At 34.6% G+C, this 19,909-nt stretch overlaps 1 protein-coding gene across 1 annotated transcript in view; it reads right to left on the reverse strand.

Annotated features, from left to right (window-relative positions):
* Nucleotides 1–19,909, reverse strand: part of SPATA17 (spermatogenesis associated 17) — a 180,153-nt gene that overhangs the window by 141,100 nt on the left and 19,144 nt on the right. The window contains exons 2-4 of the mRNA XM_082616091.1: nucleotides 15,192–15,281; nucleotides 13,355–13,436; nucleotides 556–606 (exon numbers count right to left, since the gene is read on the reverse strand). Of these exons, the coding sequence (XP_082472217.1) occupies nucleotides 556–606; nucleotides 13,355–13,436; nucleotides 15,192–15,281 (223 nt within the window). The remainder of the gene's footprint in view (nucleotides 1–555; nucleotides 607–13,354; nucleotides 13,437–15,191; nucleotides 15,282–19,909) is intronic.

Here is a 19,909-nt window from a genome sequence, read left to right on the forward strand (position 1 = left end):
AAAATCATATTGTCTGATACAAAAGAAATTATACTTTTGTCGTGGCTCTTCCCCAAATCTCAGCAGAAACCAAGGAAGCCTCATAATCGCTAAATTCAGCTTCCTATTAGGCAAATAACACATAAAAGTGAACACAGAAATGATAGAAATAAAATTTCTAAGCTGGAAACTGACTTTATTACTGTGAAATCATATGACTAATTTCTAATTGATTTGTATTGGGCAGGAATCTTATATTCCGGAACCATGCTCATCTATTTATCACAACATTTTATGTGACATATGGAAACTAATACATTGCTTCATTAATATTTACAGTCTTTCTCTAGTCATGGCTCAGAGATATTTAACATTCTAAAACATAAGCATTGATAATTACATGTCTTACATTTTACTCCAATTTTTAACACTGCCAAGACTATTTAGTACAACTAACTTTTTAACTAGGTACCCTTATCAATCAAATTTGCATTATTCTGGTTTGCTCATTTTATTAAAAGCGAATTCAGGGCACAATTGACTTTTCATTTGTTTAACAAGTGAAGAAATATTTACCCTGACAGCCATTGCATTGTAGAGATTCATCTTCATAGTGTAATATGCTAACTGTGAATCGAGAAAAAAAAAAAAAAAGATGGCATATATTTTAGTTTTACACAAAGACAGTGCAGCCTATTTTTACATATAAAAGATAAGAATCTTTATACATAATACATAATAAGAGTTCTATGCTTAGAAAAATGAAATCAAACTTTGTATTGAAGAGATAGGCTTCCTAATGCATAATGCAGGCTTAACCAGAAAAATCTATGGTAGTCAAACTAGGAGCTAATGGAGATATATGACCATAAAATGCTCTCCGCTGAGTTTGATAATCAATGGTGCTCTACTGAGAATAGAATAACAAAGCAGAAATATTCACAAGTGCTGGTGACACGTAGTATTGTATGATTTATTCACTTGGGTTCTTTTAGCCAAAACTCACAGAAACATAAAAGGAATTCATATTTCAAGACGTCTGGTTTAATGAAAAATTCAAAGAAATGCTGTCCTCAGTCGAAATCGTTCAAGGATATGGATGCAGTGATGGAGCAAAATTGTGCCTTCCAACCATCTGTACAAAATGTTATGTACTTAGCTGCCTCCTGAGTAATCCTTGGGAATTTTGTTTCATTTAATATTCATTTTAACACCATAAAAATCATAAATACAATGATATCATGTTACAGCAAATCCCCTGACATAATGAAGACTTCCTACAGACTTGGTTTCTTTCTAGTAGACACACATTTGTCTTTTAATGCACGAATCTCTGTGACAGTAAATAATCGTTTAGCAACATAGCTTATTTCAATGAAAATATTGCTTTAAATAAAACTTCCACATCTGCTCTTTCAATTAAAAAGATACAATTAACATAATTCATGACAGTACAATAAACATTGAAATACATATTTTTCCCACACAAAATACAACTTTATCCATTTTATTCAGTCAAAACTCATCAGACCAATATAAACTTGAACTTAGGTAATAGGTGTTATGTTTCAGCAAAAATCAGAAATAAGTGCCTTAGCCTTTTATATAGGGGTTTTCTTCCCTGCGACAAACAGGAATTCATATAAAAGGGTTTCAATGTAATTAGTATTGTTTGAATTGCCTGATCTGATCCAAAGCAAATTGGCTGTGGAGAGCAGCAGGGCTGGATTAGTTATCAACAGTCTGAGCAGTTAGTAAACAGTTGGCTGCAATATGTTATTTACAAATGAACACAATGATGTCACTTCATTTTAAATTCTCTTTCTTCGTTATGGCAAGCAAGGCATAATTCTTGGTGTTTGAGGTCAACTTAAAATATTTACTTAGAGTATTTCTTCAAGGCAAATATAACCATTAAATATTTTTACACAGAAGAAACATATTGGAAATTATATATTTGAGAAAGTTGGGTTCAGAAAAAGATACTGTTTCTTATCTTTTTTCATATTGCTGTTCAGTCAGCAGCAGTGAGCATTAGCGAGCTTTCAAGCCACAGACCTGAGTTCAGGTCCTGACGTTGCTCTTACCAGCTGTGCGGCTTGAACAAGTTACTTGAAGTCTCCCAGTCTTGATTTCTAGCCTTACAAAATGGGATATCACATACTCCATGGAGTTCTTGTGAAGAATAAAAGGAGATAAGGTATTTAAGGTGCTTGGGACATAGCTGATGGTCATTAGGAAAGGGATTATCACTGTTATACATTTTGCGGCTAAAAGTATATGATCTAATTATAAGTAAAATTCCAAAAGGTATAAGAGGTTAAATTTTATTCTGAACAAAGAAGAGATATAGGTTTGAGCCTAAGAATTTTGAATTTTATAGTTAAAAGGTGGGAGAGCACTTTGATTCCAGGTTATCATTCTCATGTGAAGCACAGACGGATGTTACATTGACTCTCAATTCTATAGCCCAGATCTGAAAGTACCACAAAAACGTCTGAGAAAACATTGTATGGTCCACTTATATGAGGTACCTGGATTAGTCAAATTCACAGAGACAAAAAGTAGAATAGTAGTTACAAGGCACTGGGGGAAAAGGAGGAGCTAGTGTTTAGTGGGTACAGAGTTTCCCTTTAAGATGATGGAAAAGTTTTGGAGATTGTTAATGGTGATACTTGCATAACAATGTGAATGTACTTAATGTCACTGAACAGTACAGTTAAAAATAGTCAAAATGATCAATTTTATGCTATATATATTTTACCACAATTTTAAAAAACACTAAAAAATCATTTGTGAATGTGAATCATGCATTTCCATAAGCTATCTATGAGACACATTAGACACTTTGAAATTTTCTAAAATACTAAGTCTCTATATTTCTATTCTGAGCAGTGATGATTATTTGTTATACTAATATTTGTTGTTTTGGTTACATGAGTAGTTAAATTATAATTCATACAAAAACCCTTGTTCTTAATATTATTTTCCAGGATTCTGTCCTAAAAGTTTTTTTTTTTCCATTGCATGGAGTTGGATAAGCAAATATTTCACAGCTACTAAATACTGATAACATATCCAAGAATGACAGACTATAGTAATTCATCAGCAGAGAAAAATCCCCAAATTTTCCTTACTATATATTATTTCTTATTTTATCATTAAGGTATCATAAGTCTATTTTAAAGAGGAAGACTAAAGATCTGGGGTGAAAATCAAGCATAAAAGATGATAGTTTCAATGTAATGAAAACATGATGTTCAATTATAGATGTTTCCCAACTATTTATTGACTAAATGAAGGAAGGGGAAAAGAGAGGGAGGGGGAGAAAGAAAAGAGGGAGAGAAAGATAAACAGAATTGATATGTTGCATTTACAACAAATAGAGTAGGAAGAATCCCTGGGATGAAAAACTGCATTTGAACACTAAATAAACCACTTGTTAGCCATATGGCCCTTGTCATGTCACCTAGCTCAATTTTCAGAAGGCTTCTGAAATTTTTTCTGGAAGTTGTATTTCTTTTAAAATCGGTTTTCTGAGGGGTCAGTATCCATGTGGACCTTTTGGACAGGGCTGGTATTCAATGGGATTGAACCATGATATTGATGGGAGCATGTCTCGTGTATGAGTTTCCGTTTTTTCTACCAGGTGAATTACAGTGCAGGGGCAGGGGTGGGGATAGGTTAGAGCCACTCTCTTAGAGGTCAAGTGATATTCAAAGCTCACCGCACCAGGTCCCAATTTGTTCTCCGATCATCTCCCACCACGCCGCTCCTTTAAACCTCAATCTGATCAAATTATTATCTTTTCTTCTTCACGTCCGTACTCCTACTACTCCCTTTGCCTAAAACGTCTTATCATCCTTTTCTAGCTGTCCAAATCCTCTGTCTCCTGCTGTTCTCACAAACATTTATAGGAGAAACCACCTTTTTCCTATAAATGTTGTGAGAACAGCAGGAGACACTAAACACTAAGCACCAGCAACTGGAAGAAGCTGCTGGCATTCTCTCGGCTCCAGTGGATACTTTCAAACCATTTCAAACCAGTAGGAAGTACTCCTTTAGAAGCAACAAAAACTACCATGACAAAAACCCAAAGAACAAAAAACCTCACTATTTACTCTCAAGCTTTTCACATTTAACACTCTCTCTCCCTTTTTGATGTTGTCACCCGTCCTCAGGTCTCTACGTACACTCTCCTCCTTTCCCCTCCTCGCCTCCCCTGACCTACTCCAGTAACATGCTCTAAACGTTTTGACACCAAGCTAAAGGTCTTATTCTTCACCACAATTCCTGCCATATCTTAAGGCTTTTCAAATTCACATGTACAACACACTCAATTACCTGCTCTCACTATTGCCTGCCTTTCCCAGTCACGATGACATCCACTTCCCATAGCCATGTTCCAGACCCTGTGAACTAGTTTCTCCTCTTAAGTCTTAAACTCAGATTGCTAATTCTTCTCCTTAAATCCCTGATGGCTTAATTTCTATTAAAGACTTTTCCACCTAGTAGACAGATCTAGTACAGGTATGTCCTTCTCAGTTTCAAGTTCCTTCTTCACATGTTTATATACAATGGCTACATTGATAGTTTGCTAATGAACATATCATAAATTAACTAACCTTTCCATTATTGTTGAGCATTTAGGTTGGAAACCAAGAAAACCTGAGTTTCAAACGGTCAATCATTTTCAAAAACAGAACATTTAAAGTAATACATATTTATAATAAATTTGAGTAATACATCTATATGAACTTGACCAGATCAACTGGCTTTATTTGCTAGACTGGGCAATACAGAGGAAATATTTGCATTAAAGTGATGACTCTGGAAACTCTAGAAGCCAGGCACATATGGATAACAGATCTGGGGAGCCTGTGCCTTTGTTATTTTCCACATCAGTGCCATCCTCATTTCATAATTTTGAGTATGATCATTAAAATGATTTATTATCAAATAATCATGAGTATTTTGTGCATATGCTTTGCCTTGTTCACTGGCAACTGATACCAATCTGGTCGTTATCAACATCTGATTGTTAAAATAACCTTCCGTCTTCCACACACACAAAAAATTAAAAGCCAATTATATTATTTTTCACCGTTATTATTAATGTAATCTTTAAAAGCAAGTAAACTAAATCTAAATCATATTATTATAATGAAAATATGTTAGTAAAGTTTTAAATTTATATTAGAAAAGTCAGAGTCTTAAGTTATCCAGCCTTTGGTATTTATTTAAAATGCCAGATCCTGAGGAGAAAAAATAGATTATGTTTCAGTTTTCTGCTCTAACACTAAAGAGTGATAAATGTTGCCTCATTAACATATAACTGATTTGGAAGCCTTATAAAGAGATTTATAAAAAGAGTTGGGCTATAGAAGGAACATTCATTTATCTAATGAAGAGAAATAAAAATGTCCGTACAAGCAACAATGTCAATCTCATCAGTTTTAAAAATAACGACTGATATTTTATGTATTTTTACTATCCATTCAAAAACAAACCTGTTGGTGTTTATCATGACAATGCAAAATGGAATTTGATGGCAGATGACATCCTTTGTTCCATTTAAAGTTAATAGAATTTCTTTCCATTGTTACTCTTTCAAATACTAATCAAACATGAAAACTTTGTGAAAAGACCAGTAAAATGATAAGCAGTATATAAGTACTGTGAGCCTTTTCAGCAATAAATTATTTTTATAATTTGAAGAATAATCTATTTTTAATGAAAATTATCTTTATAAATTAATCAGTTCTACCAGAGGCTATTAATATACTTTAACAAAAAGTTTTAACCAAGTTCTGTTAATGTGGTGCCATATATATGTTATTCACCAAATGATCTCAATTTAAAAACATAACATTGAGCTGTTTAGAACTACAGTTATATATATTTTTTCACAATAATGCATATAGAATTAATCACATATATCAGGGTAGCCGCTCTCAGAGTGTGGTGACTAAAAATAGTGTACTTGATATTAAACATCATATAAACTATATAATGGGGAAATTGAAAAGGATAACAAGATGCATACAGCTGTCCTATTAGGTTATATTGATGAATTCACTCAGGTAACGCTCAAAGTGTTAGTTTTCCGAAAGAGGGAGATGAAATATTTGAACATTTTTCTGGTACTATCGCCTACAGAAATAACTATTTTCACTTCACCATTTATGAAATAAAGCAAAAAGTGGTAAGGACAAGCTATAAAGAACATTATACAGTTGAAAACAAGAAGGGGACCAAAACAGTAGGACCATTTGAGTATCCAATGGGAAGCGCAGGTTGCAGTAAAATCATAGCAGGAATTCAGCAGGTCTGGGATGCACGTGCACTGAACACACACACCAGGTGACTAGAAATCCACTGTTATAAAAAAGAAGAATCAGAGCACATCCTCACTAACAGGGAAAGGTTTTTGAGGTTGCGAATCAACAGTCCTCGGTCCCTACGATGGACAAATTTGGGTTATGTTGCCAGATACGGCAGCATGAAAGTCAGCAGGAAGACCTGAATGGACGTTGAAAATTAAAATAAAGAAAAACAATAGTCATCCAGGAAGCAAAAAAGAATCAAATCAGAAAAGAAAACTGGAATGGCTCTGTTATCGTGGGTTAGTGAGGGCACCATGGTGGAGAACGCATAACACTATAGGACTGGATAAGTTGACTGGTGTTGCTGTGAGAATTATTTAAAAGCTGGATAGAAATATTCTGGTATAGTAGAATTTTGAGGGAGGCTGTCTAAAAATATAGAATCTAAAGAGATCCTAGGACTTCTGACTTTCCACAGTTCCCTTTGTTTGACCTTTGCCACATGTGAGACTGTTGATAACTCCAAGTTTTCTAACAGTTTTCTCCTGTGCTTCCTGTGATATTGTGTCTCTGTTTTTCTGTTTATTTACCTATAACTCCCTTCCTCTGACTAAATCCTACTACTAATGCATTCCACAAGCCTCAATCCTTGGCCCTCTGCTCTACTGTTCAGATACTTTTCCATCAGGTAGAAAATCCTGCCATCTTATAATGATGGCTCTAAAACCTTTATCTCCAGCTCTGACTCTTCACCTAAAAGTCCTCTTTAATAAGCTTTTGTTCAGTGCTAATTATAGTGTGCCAGACACTCTTCGGAGAGATAGCAAAATCGCTGTACAAGACACCACCACATGGAGGTGTCCTAACATCATCACAAACTCAAAATCTCACAACATCTTTTTGTAAAAGCTTCACTGAGTATCCCATTCAGAATGTTTTCTTCTCAACATCCATGCTTTTGTTGTCATCACAACCATTAATCAGCTTTGCTGAGATAAAAATGCAGCTATCTTACTAGCTTATAAAACAAAAAGTTTATTTCTTACTCACATTACATGTGGGCTAAGTTTCCCTGTGGCTATGGCCCACAACACATGGCTTAGCCCAAAATCAATGAGATGGGGAGGAATCATTCTTTTATGAGGAGGCGGGTAGGGAAGAATTTTTGGCACACATGGATACCAATCTACCAGCTAGGCTGACCATAGCGAAGTCTTCCAACTTATATCCCGGTGAGTTATTAATTTATCCAGTTAGCAAAAATTCTACAGGCTTTCTATGTGACATTTACTGTGATCATTTAAGATATAATAAATAGAATAGTCATTGCATCTCAGGAGCTCCCAGTCAAATAGAGATGTAAATAAACAAATGGGTCACAGTGACACAAACACCTACAGGAGTAAAGCATGAGGAAGGCACAGCTAATATCTGCAGTCTCCTACCATTCTATACTCAGCCTCAGGAGATCCGGAAGGGTAATCCGGAAGTAAAGTCTTGAAGGATGAATAGAGATTCAGACCAATGGGAGGCAGGTCAGAGTGAAGAATGGCATTCCAGGCAGAGTAAACAGCATCTGCAAAACCCTGTAGGGCATGGCGTATCTTGATATATCATGGAAAGTGGTTTAACGTGTCCAGAGTATGTTTATACAGGTTTAGCAAGAAGTGAGGTTAGATAAGCAATCCTGAGACTATGAAAACGTGACATGTCATGTTGAAGAGTATGAATTTTGTGCTGTATCCTACAGTGAGGACGGTGGGCCTGGGAGTGAAATGATCAAGTTTAGGTTGGAGTCAAGAGATTTTCTGAGGGACAATGCAAAGTATTTGATGACTGATAAGACAGAGAGGGTGGGGAAAAGAAGGTGGTGGGGAGTCAAGGATGACTGTGGATTTCCAGCTAAATGGTTGTACCATTTACCTGAATAAAGGAATACAGAAGGAGGAGCAGGTTGGGGGTATCTGAGGGACCTCCAGAGAAGACTTTTAGTAGGTACTTAGCATATGGATCTGCAGGGATCAGGAACTGAGAACCTTAGGCCCATCATCTAATCACCCTGAGCCTCCATGTCTCCAACTATAAAATGAAGATAAAACACCTGCATGTTCTACTTGACAGACTGTTACTGGAAAATATGAAACAATGAATGTAAAACATGTGTTTAAACAAGAAAGTCCTTTAAAAATGTAGGAAGTTATTTTATTAAAGTCACATTCAGCTCCTTCCTCAAATACTCTGAGCCATCTAGATCGACATCCTCACCATTTCCTGTTACACCATGCTCATTCCCAGTTTCAGACCTTCATTCACACTGTTTCTAACCAAAATGGCCTTCCCTCTCCCCAGGCTACAATCTACTGATGCCCCGAGGTTCAGTGCAAGTCTCACCTCTTAGACTTTTGGAAATAACATTAACTTCTCAACTGAGCGCTTATTACTTGCCTGTGTGTGTTTGGTGGGGGGGAGTACCTTTTAAATTGACTTTCCTTTTTAATTAATTTATTTAACAGATAATATATTCACAGCGTTTAAAATTCAAAAACAACCACAGAGTTTACAGTAAAAAGTCTACTTCCTATGCTTATTCCTCAAGTTCTCTTCCCCCCAGGCAGTTAATAACATCAGTTTTTTGTGATCCTTCCCCAGACAAGCAAATTAAAATCAGTGGCTTTCAGATTATGCTCTGGTGGCTCAGATGACAACAGAGGCCACAGGGAAAGAGACCAAGCAGTTCTGTTTCTTCAGCTTCCCAAATAGCTGCACTGTTTGTACTTATTTTACATACAGGGCTAAAAATTTTGCTAAATTTTAGTAACAGCAACTGTTACTAAAGTTTTAAAATTGCTAACTATACCATTCATTTTGTAGCCTAATATATACTATATGGCATTATTATTATTATTGTATTCATATATAGCTGTTAGGCAAAAACAAAAATTTATGCAGAATAAATTCGGAAATGGTGGTTTAAACAATTACTATAGGACTATGTGTTCTCAGCCCTAAAATCTGAGCTCTGAGAAATTACACTGAGGGTGTGCGGGGATGATAAGAGGAGAGGTGTGAGCAGCAAAAGAGAAAAAACAGAGTAAATATTCCACATGCCTGGGAAAGAGCGGGGCGTTAGCTTTTGTAATAAGAAAATACGACACTGGGCATTCTTATTGCTCCCGGGAGGTGGCTAAAACTCTAGGGATAAACTTGGTGGCAGCTGTGGAAGAGACAGGATTCTAAGCACTAGGGAAGATATCAGCTTTGGCAAAAATTCCCTTTCCCTTTATGTGGCCCAGTAGCCATGGAGTCCTCCAAGGATGAATCCTGAAGGATCAAACACACACAGGAGCTCGGACAATAGACATCTTATGAATGAAGACCCGACAAAGTAAGAATCTCTGCTATGTTGGCACTACTTAAGTCTCACAGGACTTCTGTATAAACCAGAGAAGGGAATTCTCCAATAAAGACTGAGATTGAACTGCCTATCAAACCTATATATAAGGGTTTTGGAATCAAACCAAAGTGGGTTTGAACTTTTCTCCACTTATCACTAACAGTGTATCCTTGGGGAAGTAGCTATCTCTGAGCCTAAAATTCCTCATCTATTAAATGGTGATAGTATTCACAGGACTGGTATAAGACTTTAGTTGGTATATACATTAAGCATACAAAATGCTTAGTACAATATTTCACTTTCACTAGTCAACCAGTAAATGTCAGCTATTTTAATCTCATTCAATAATTATGTACTGAGATCAGATTATGTTATTTATTGAATCCTCATGGGCATTCAATGGCAAAAACAGATAAATAAATAAAACGGACCTGTTCTGAAATACCTTACAGATTAATAGATTTAAAAACCATCAAGAACCAATCTAACTGAGGAAAATCTCCATTTTTAATTTTTTTCAAGAGCCCAAAGATAATTAGATGCAAATCTGGAGAATAACTTGGCGATGATGCTGAGCAATACTCTTTTTGATCAAACCAGTTGAGACACTAAAGTAACAATTTTCTTGGGTGGCTCACTACTTGAACTTTTTTTTTTTTTTTTTTTTTTTTTTTTTTTTTTTCCGTACGCGGGCCTCTCACTGTTGTGGCCTCTCCCGTTGCGGAGCACAGGCTCCGGATGCGCAGGCTCAGCGGCCATGGCTCACGGGCCCAGCCGCTCCGCGGCATATGGGATCCTCCCAGACCGGGGCACGAACCCGTATCCCCTGCATCGGCAGGCGGACTCTCAACCACTGCGCCACCAGGGAGGCCCTACTTGAACTTTTAAAGATATTTTTTCAGCAACTCCAACACCATTAGAACAAATATAGATTCCAAAGTTGAATATTTTGACAATAGTCACTGAAATGTATATACTTTTATACGTTTGATTAAAAGGAGGTGTCAATTCATAACCATCTGAATGGTGGCTTGTGAGCAGAAATAGCAGCAATGAAAGTTAAGTCATAATGTTCATGGAATGACATATACATAAGTATACTCTCCTGTCTTGTCTACACAAAGATATAGATCTCCAACCACTAATGAATAATAATAAACAATAGGGCTAAAAATGCTCATTACTCCATAGAAAACAACTTAATTTTTGATCATCCTGTTTAAGTAATCTGATTCTATTAAAAACTGACTTGAAGGAGCTCCTACTGGCCAAATCTAGGAAAATTTTAGCACCAAATCAATTAGTGATAATTTATTATAACCCATTAAATAAAATAGGAATTCATGAGTTAAAACTGATGAAAGAAAGAAAGAAAGAACAAAAGAAAGAAAAAAGAAAAAAGAAAGAAAGAGAAAGGAAGGAGGAAAGAAAGGAAGGAAGAAAGAGGAAAAAAGGTTCTTTCTTATGCTAAAATGCTAACAAGTATAAACACAGAAGAAATGACAAAATTAGAAAATCACTATTTGACAATATGATAATAATTGATTCTGGTAAGATCCATCATTAAATGCTAAACCTAGGGTAAAAGTTTTTGATGAGGAAGAAGATGTATACCCAGTCTTAAAACATTGCCTCGCAAGAAAAAAATAGCAAGTCTACAGTGTGTGTTAAATTATCAAATTTAGCATTAACTGCCATGCAACAAACTGACATTATATGGTTCCTAACATGATGTATTGAGATGTATTTCTAGAAAAAAGGCATAACCTCAATCTAACAATGAAGAAACATAACCAAACCAAAACTGAGGAATAATCTGAAAAATAGTCTATATTCTTCAAAAATATCAAGGTCATGAAAAGCAAAGACAGACCAAACATATTAAAGGTGACTAAAGAAAAACAACAGCTAGGTACAACGTGAAATCCTGGTTTTTACCCTGGAAAAGATGTTTTTGCTATAAATGACATTATTGGGAAAATCAGTGAAATGTGAATAGAGTCTAAAGATTAGATAATAGTACTGTACAGATGTCAGTTTCCTGATTCTGATCATTTTAATATGGTTATATAGAAAATATCCACTGATGAATTGAGAGGAAAGGAGCACCACTTCTGCAACTTTGTCTCAAATAATTCAAAATAACCATAGAAAAAAGACCAAAAATATGTATAGAGGGGTAAAAGAAAATGATAAAGTAAATTTGTTCACTTTAGTGAAGAAATCTGCATAAAGAATATAAGGGAATTCTTTGTACTATTTTTGCAACTTTTCTGTAAATCTGAAATTATTTCAAAACTTAAAAATTACTTTTTAAGTAGTTTGAAATGTCAATGATGCAAGAGATTAGTGTTCTAGACAAGAAAACCCATGCTAACAATTAACAAAATTAATGAAAGATACTTTAAGTTTGTTGCAGACATTTAAGTGGGCCAGTTAAATTAAAAGCCAGTTAAATTAAAAGAATAAACTTTTAAAATTAAATTAAAAGAATAAACTTTTCTTTGGTTTTGGTGGATTTTTAAAATCTTAAGTGACATATTAATTAAGTAGAAATGTATAGTATTAAAATAGGGGCTTAACTTGAGAGAATCATTTTATTTAGAGAAGTTATCACTAAAATGGGTTCCCCTGTAGGGACACCAGATCTGCTTTATAAGAGCATCACAGTGATTTTAAACCTAACTGTAAGAGAGATCTTATAAAAACTTATAAACTTATAAAAAGTTTGTGCCAGCATTTTTTAAAAAATATTTTATTTATTTCATTAAATCTAAAGTATTAGGCTCTTCCTCCAAGCAGTCCCTGTATTTTATTAACATGTTTTAAACTTTTCTTGCCAACGGTGAACTCTTATCATTTAGTTGTCTACTTATTTTTTTTTCTTTTCCCTCTCTATATCTTTTAATTTCACTTAGATGCCTCTAATAAAGAATAAATTAAGAACAAATTTAAACTTTTATAGTAGAAAATAGTAACAAATCAGAAAACTTGTGAAGTAGGCAAATGATTATAAACCTCCTCATTTTGTATCAAAAAATTATTTTTTTCTTAATTTCTGAAATCATTAAACTGAAGTATAAGTTGGCATGTTATCTCATACTTCTGCAAGTCTATCAGTGGATATAGATGATTGTGCTATGTTATATTTATTAAGGCAATCTTCAAAAATCCCAAGTCAATTATAGGAAATGATAAGTAGCACAGAGAGAAATTATCTTACATTTTTATTTTTTAGAATTAATTTGGGGCACTTCAACCAATTTTTATTGGCAGTGCAATGGGCTAAGGATTGGTCTAAATGTTGGTGGACCAAAGATGAACAAGCTACAGTTCTTACTCTGAAAGAGCTCACCGTCTAGAAAATAGAGACTCTTCAACAAATAATACATACAAATGCATATGCTGTGAACAGTACTTTAACAAAAATAAAATATCTAGTATAGTCTGGGTATAAAGAAATGAGTCATCAATTCTCCATGGAAAAATCAGCAAAGGCTTCTGAGAAGAATTCTCGTTCTAAAAATTAAACCCAATTTTGTTCTCATATAAATATTATCAATAACTTCAAAACTACATGTAAATGTGACTAAAGTGAATTAGTTACAACAAATTGAATAATTCAAGTGCTAACATATATAAATTTTATATTTACCTTCACAATTAGTTGATAATGTTGTCTGCCTAAGTAACCTCTCCACTGTTTCTGAATAATTGTTGCTGCTCTGTGTAAGTACCTGGGTGAAAAATATGCTTATTAGTATGCTTTCATTGAAACAATGATATATCTTCAATTTTTGCTTAGAATATTCCTTTTCACAATTCAAGAAATCAAATTCAAAGCCGAGTTTACATGTACTTTTAAAGACAGTATGAAGGTTCCCAAAAAACCTAAAAATATGACCTAACTAAAAAAACTAAAAACTACTATATGATCCAGCAATCCATTCCTGAGTATATATATTCAAAGAAAACAAAAACATTAATTTGAAAAGATACATGTACCCCAATATTCAATAGCAGCATTATTTATAATTACCAAGATATGGAAACAGCCTATATGTCCATCAACAGATGAATGGATAAAGAAGATATTTTTATATATACATATATATACATACCCACACACATATATATGTATATATGTATGTATACACACAATGGAATACTGCTCAGCTACAAAAAAGAATGAAATTTTGCCATTTTCAACAACATGGGGTATTATGCCTAGGGAAATTAGACAGAGAAAGAAAGCCAAATACTATATGTTATCACTTATATGTGGAATCTAAAAAAATAAAACAAACTAGTGAATATAACGAAAAAGAAACAGACGCGCAGATATAAAGAATGAACTAGTAGTTATCAGTGGAGTGACGGAAGAGGGAGGGAATAGATAGGGATAGGGTATTAAGAGATACTACTCTGTAAAAAATAAATAAGCTACAAGGATATATTGTACAGCATAGGGAATATAGCCAATGTTTTGTAACTATAAATGGAATATAATCTATAAAACTTTTGAATCGTTATTAAATTAATATGAAACTAATATTGTAAATTACTTCAATAAAAATAAATAAGTCAAAAGAAAATTAAAAAGAAAGAAGAATGCAATGAAATAGTGAAATATATTTTTTAGAAGACTATGTAAAACAGGTCATAGAGACATGTTAAGAAATAAGCCAGGCACTATTGATATGAATCGCTATAAGTACTTTGAAATAATTTGTGAGGTCAAGAAACACTTCCCTTTTTCATACTTATATTACTCAGTCTATCTTAGCTGAAGTCATTTTAGTCTGCTGAATCAAAAAATACTCTCTGCTCCCATGTTCCTATTTGGTATAGTGGCCAAAAGAGAACTGTCATCTTCATGCTTTTATTTGCATGTCTGGCTCCTACTAGTAAATATAAGGAAGTATACAGTATAACCCCTAGCTGACTATCTGAGTTAATTATGGATTAGTCATATTCTTCCAGGGCAATATTTTTCAGAATTGATGAGAAACTGAGGGAAATTTGAGCACTGAAAAGTGGAAACAGTTAAGATAGGGATCAACTGCAGTCTCTGTAATCAGAGTGACATCATTTTGGTGTCATTTGCCTTTATTTATCAACACATTGGAGAGGATTGGAATAGCTTCTTTTTGTTTTGTTTTTCTTTCTTACCAGTCAATAAATTCACTGCTATAAAAATACAAGTCCAATAATTTGTCACATCCTATGGAACTTGAAGAAAATAATCTGATCAAGTATATTTATGACATTGAGAATTTTTAAAACAGATATGGTCAACATCATTTAGTTTCTTTATATGTGAGAAAATATGACAAAAAGAGTTATGTCTTTAAAGGACATCATATAATTTATTAACTACATTACAAGTAAAATAAAAAATTATTTGCAATAAGAACCACATGAATAAATTACATTTTCTAAGGAGTATATTTTTATGATATATCTGAGGTTCCATGACAAAATCAATATACCTGATATATGCTCGAACTTGACATCCTCGAAACCAGCTCTGGATTTTAACTGCTGCATCATTCTCCTTTTTTCGAAGTACATCCACAACGCTAAAAAGAAATTATTTAAAGCATTTCATTAGTGACTAATATAATTCTAAAGCAAATCAACCTGTTAAACTTAATTTTTAATTTCTTTGAAAATTATAATTCAAATGTCATTTTAAATAAAATTAAAATACTAAAGAAAGTATTCCAGAAATTATAAACTATGTTTCAAAAATTAACCTTTCTCTAAGAGGCCATGTGCTTTCAACAGCTTTACTTTTTTTTACTTTTATAAGCACCTATTTGCAACTAATTAATTCACCAGTGGTTTTTATAAGGAAATTTAAAAAACAATGTGCTATTTTGTCATTATTTAAAAACATAATTATTTGAATTTTCTGTTTAAATGCCACTACACATATTATGCAAGATTAAAATCCTTGCATATTTCACTTACTATATCAAATGAATTGCCTCTAAGTAAAATGCATCCGTCATTTTACCTATTCTAGATACAGTTCTTAGAACATGTATTTCAGTTAAAGGAGGCAGGGGCCAGGGCCATAGGCCTTATAAAGAGATAAGAAATTCAGTCTTTAGATCTTACTGACTTATAGGAAGAAAAGGTTTAGTCAGGACAGATCTCCATCTTAATTTTTTCAGTCATTACAATTCTCCCTCTCCCTCCCCATCTGATAAAGTCATGTTGCTTAGGGCAATTACTGTAGACCACAGAGTAATTTCTCTCCTAGAAGGCTGGCTGGCACTTAGCACTTTATGTTTGCTGAATGAATAAAGAATTGCTAGTCACTTATTTTTTACTTTTTAAAAAATTCTCTCAAGAATTGTGTTTTCTTAGGCTATTTTTTTGTTTTTGTTGTATGTTAAATATATAGATTTCATTAAATTTATATAATTAGAACAAAAACAGAATGGGAAAAATATTTCAAACAATATTATGAAGTTGGCTGAGAAAGCAAATAGGATTAGCAATTAAACTGTCAGTGACAAATAGTTAAAGAAGTAAGTAGACAGATTATCTACTAGATAAGCAGGAAAGAGAGTTACCTAGAAAGCCTGACTGAAAAGGACCTTCAAAAGCAGAGAGAGGAACAAAAATTATGCATCAAGTCAGTGACCCAGATGTGAAAAAGAGTAGTGGTGAAAAATCGCACAGATCAGTAAGGTTGCATAAAGGGTAGCAGAAGTGAAGAACAAACTGTAAAAACTACACAAGAGAATAGTCACTCACTTTACCAGATAATGGAAGGCACCCTGATAAGATTATTGTATGATGCAATAAAATTAGCTGGAAATAACTGTGTGAGGACACACTAGACAATTAGAAGGAAAGAAAGTTTTGTTATTGCTGTATGTTTGCCCTTCAGGTACAAAATAAGAGCAGAGACATGTATAAACTTGGCTCAAATTATTAGACTGCACGTGGGAAAGACAACAGCTTAAAGTCCTTTCCTCCATGGAGCCTTCCTTGAATCCCCAGACTCCATGAGGCCTTTCCATTAAACACACTCATAGCTCTTCATAACATTTAATACAATCATATGTCATTGTTTAATGAGGGTCTTTCCACTAAACTTGAAGATGCAAAAGGCAGTCATCTTGTCTATTTTGTCCCACATGACTCTCTCAGTGGGTCCAGAGAGATCATGGATGTTACGCCTAACACTCAACCTTTGTCTTTCCAGAGCTGCTTCCTCTGGGGGACAGCATGTCACCTGCCACATTTAATCTCTGTGAAGAATGTCATTTGCAAGCTCCCTCACTACACCTTTCACTGCATGGACATCTCTCCCCATTTTAGGATGACAGAGCTGTTGAGAACCCAACAGGAACCCCCATGCTCTTAGTAACTTGAGTCCTGGGGTGATTATGGGTAACAGACAGGCAGATCTCTGAATGAACCTGTTAAAAGAAGTAGAGAAAAGAATAATAATATCTTAAACAAATTAATACTTTACGTGCTAGCACTGTTCCTAGCATTTACATACCACTGAGTTAACTCACAAGTAATCCTTTCACATCTCGATGAAGTAAATAAATATGCCCATTTGACAGCAGAAGACACTAAGGCAGAGGGAAGTGTAGCTATATGCCCAAGGTCACACATTGGTGGGTGTCAGAGCGGAGATTTGATTCTAGGTAGTCTAGCTCTCAAGGCTGCATTCCTAACCATCACTTCCCCGGAAGGGGAAGAGGAAGGGTAAGAACAGGAGAAGCGAGGGAAGTAAAAGGGAAGGAAAAGCAAGGAAAAAGAGGCAAGAGGAAAAATGCAGGTAAGCCATTTCCAAATATAATATTGAAATTGTGTGGCATAAAATAGCACCGATCTCCTAATAACAATAAATGAAGATGAAGATGTGGAAAAACATCAACATCTATAGCAAAAAACAAAAATTTCTCACTATACGGAGTACTGTGAGAATGCAGTACATTAGGCACTCGTGTATATGGCCAGAAGGAAACAATTTGGTCTTTGAACACATACAGAAAACTTTCATTTATAAGAGTCAAAAGTCACACAACTTCAGGAATGTTTTAGAAGTGCATACACATACACATGGTAGTAAAACTATAATGGGAATGATAAAACACAAATTTCAGGACAGACGTGCAGTAAATTTCTAAGATCTGTCATGTCTTCATAAACTAGGAATGCCATAAACGGGAAAACCAAAGACTTTGTGCTGTTGTCACTATATTTGAGAGAAAGAAAAGAAACTTTGAAAAAATTAAACAACCCAATTGAAAAGCAGCAAAAAACAGGCAATTTACAGAAAAGAAAATACAAGCAATTTATACTTCTAAAAGCCCTTGACCTGGGTTCTGGGTATATTTGCACTTTTTTTTTTTTTTTTTTTTTTTTTTTTTTTTTGCGGTACGCGGGCCTCTCACTGTTGTGGCCTCTCCCGTTGCGAAGCACAGGCTCCAGACCCGCAGGCTCAGTGGCCATGGCTCAGGGGCCCAGCCACTCCGCGGCATGTGGGATCTTCCCGGACCGGGGCACGAACCCGTGTCCCCTGCATCGGCAGGCGGACTCTCAACCACTGCGCCACCAGGGAAGCCCATATTTGCACTTTTGAGATCTATAGCAAACCACCTTGTGAGTGCCGATGTGTATTTCAGGAAAAATTACATTGAAACAAACAAGGTCCTTAAAATTTCAGAAAACAAGGCCCTTTAGTCAAGAAGCTGAAGTTAAGGATTGATGAATGGTTACCAATGTTAAATTTTACTGTCAAATGTCATCATTGTTCCAAAAAAGGTAAGCACATTTAGAATTTCGTTCTGAACAGTTAACTGGTTGATGTTACTTCCACAAAATATGTGAATTTGCTGCTTCTGCAAGGCAATGTGAAAGAGGAAGTATTACCTTTATGTATTCAATACAAACATTTATTTATGGAATTTTGGTACAATGTACATTGAAAAACATGTAAAATACTGAAGAAACTAACAAATGGCATTGAAGTGTCTTTAATAAAAGATCTTTTATAAAATGTTGTTTTAAAAAAGCACCAAAAGACACTCAAGATGAGTCAGGAATTTTTTTTTTTTTTTCTTTTTTTTTTTTTTTTGCTGTACGCGGGCCTCTCACCGCCGTGGCCCCCCCCGTTGCGGAGCACAGGCTCCGGACGCACAGGCTCAGCGGCCATGGCTCACGGGCCCAGCCGCTCCGCGGCACATGGGATCCCCCCAGACCGGGGCACGAACCCGTATCCCCTGCATCGGCAGGCGGACTCCCAACCACTGCGCCACCAGGGAGGCCCAGGAATTTTTTAATGATGTATCATTGTACTATTAAAATAACAGAAACAACCTAAATAAGCAAGAGATGGACTACAGTACATCCATAAAATGGAACACTATTTTGTCCTTACAAAAAAATTAAGTGGATCAATGTCTTCACATGGACAAAACATGTTGTAGTGGGAAAAAAAGGAAGATACAGTACAATACAATATGATCCCATATTTATAAAAAACAATTTTAACTACATGAGTATGTGAATGTAGGCACAGAAAAAGTCTTGCTTTGTACAAATAAGGTTATTAAAAGTGGTTGCCTTTAGGGAATAAAATTTGAAAGGAGAAATTTACTTTATTAACTTCTGAATTTGGCAAATTATTTTATAAGAGCTGTGTAATACTTTGTAATTATTTTTTTTAATTTGTAATGAATAAACTAACACAATCCCTTAGAAAAATAGAAACACATTTTCAAGTTTAAGGGAAATATTAGACTTATCTAGGCATTAAACCCTAAGGAATTTGACCATTTAATATAACATCAACTATGGCCTAACCTAGTTAAAATATTAGGATAGTGGCCAGCACTTTTGCTTTGCAGAAAGACCTTAGGTCAAATTCTAACTGTGCCACTTACTGGTTGGGTTACCTTAAGCAAGTTTTTTAATCCAAAATTCAGTTTCTTCTGTAAAATTTCAATAATAGTGTATCATGGGTATGTTTGTTGGCATATCACAAAGAAACTGGAAGACTGGTAAATAATATGTTTTCAATAAATTATAATGATAATTACTACATTATTACATAACGATGGGCATCTATGTAGATTGCAGGAAGAAAAAAATACCAGTCTGTCAATATCTTATTCATTAATTCAAAAATATTTATTATATGTAAACTATGTGTTCATATGACATTTATTTA

This window comes from Mesoplodon mirus, assembly GCF_964341445.2.
Source record: "Mesoplodon mirus genome assembly, chromosome: 3".
In the NCBI taxonomy this organism is placed as follows: Eukaryota; Metazoa; Chordata; class Mammalia; order Artiodactyla; family Ziphiidae; genus Mesoplodon; species Mesoplodon mirus.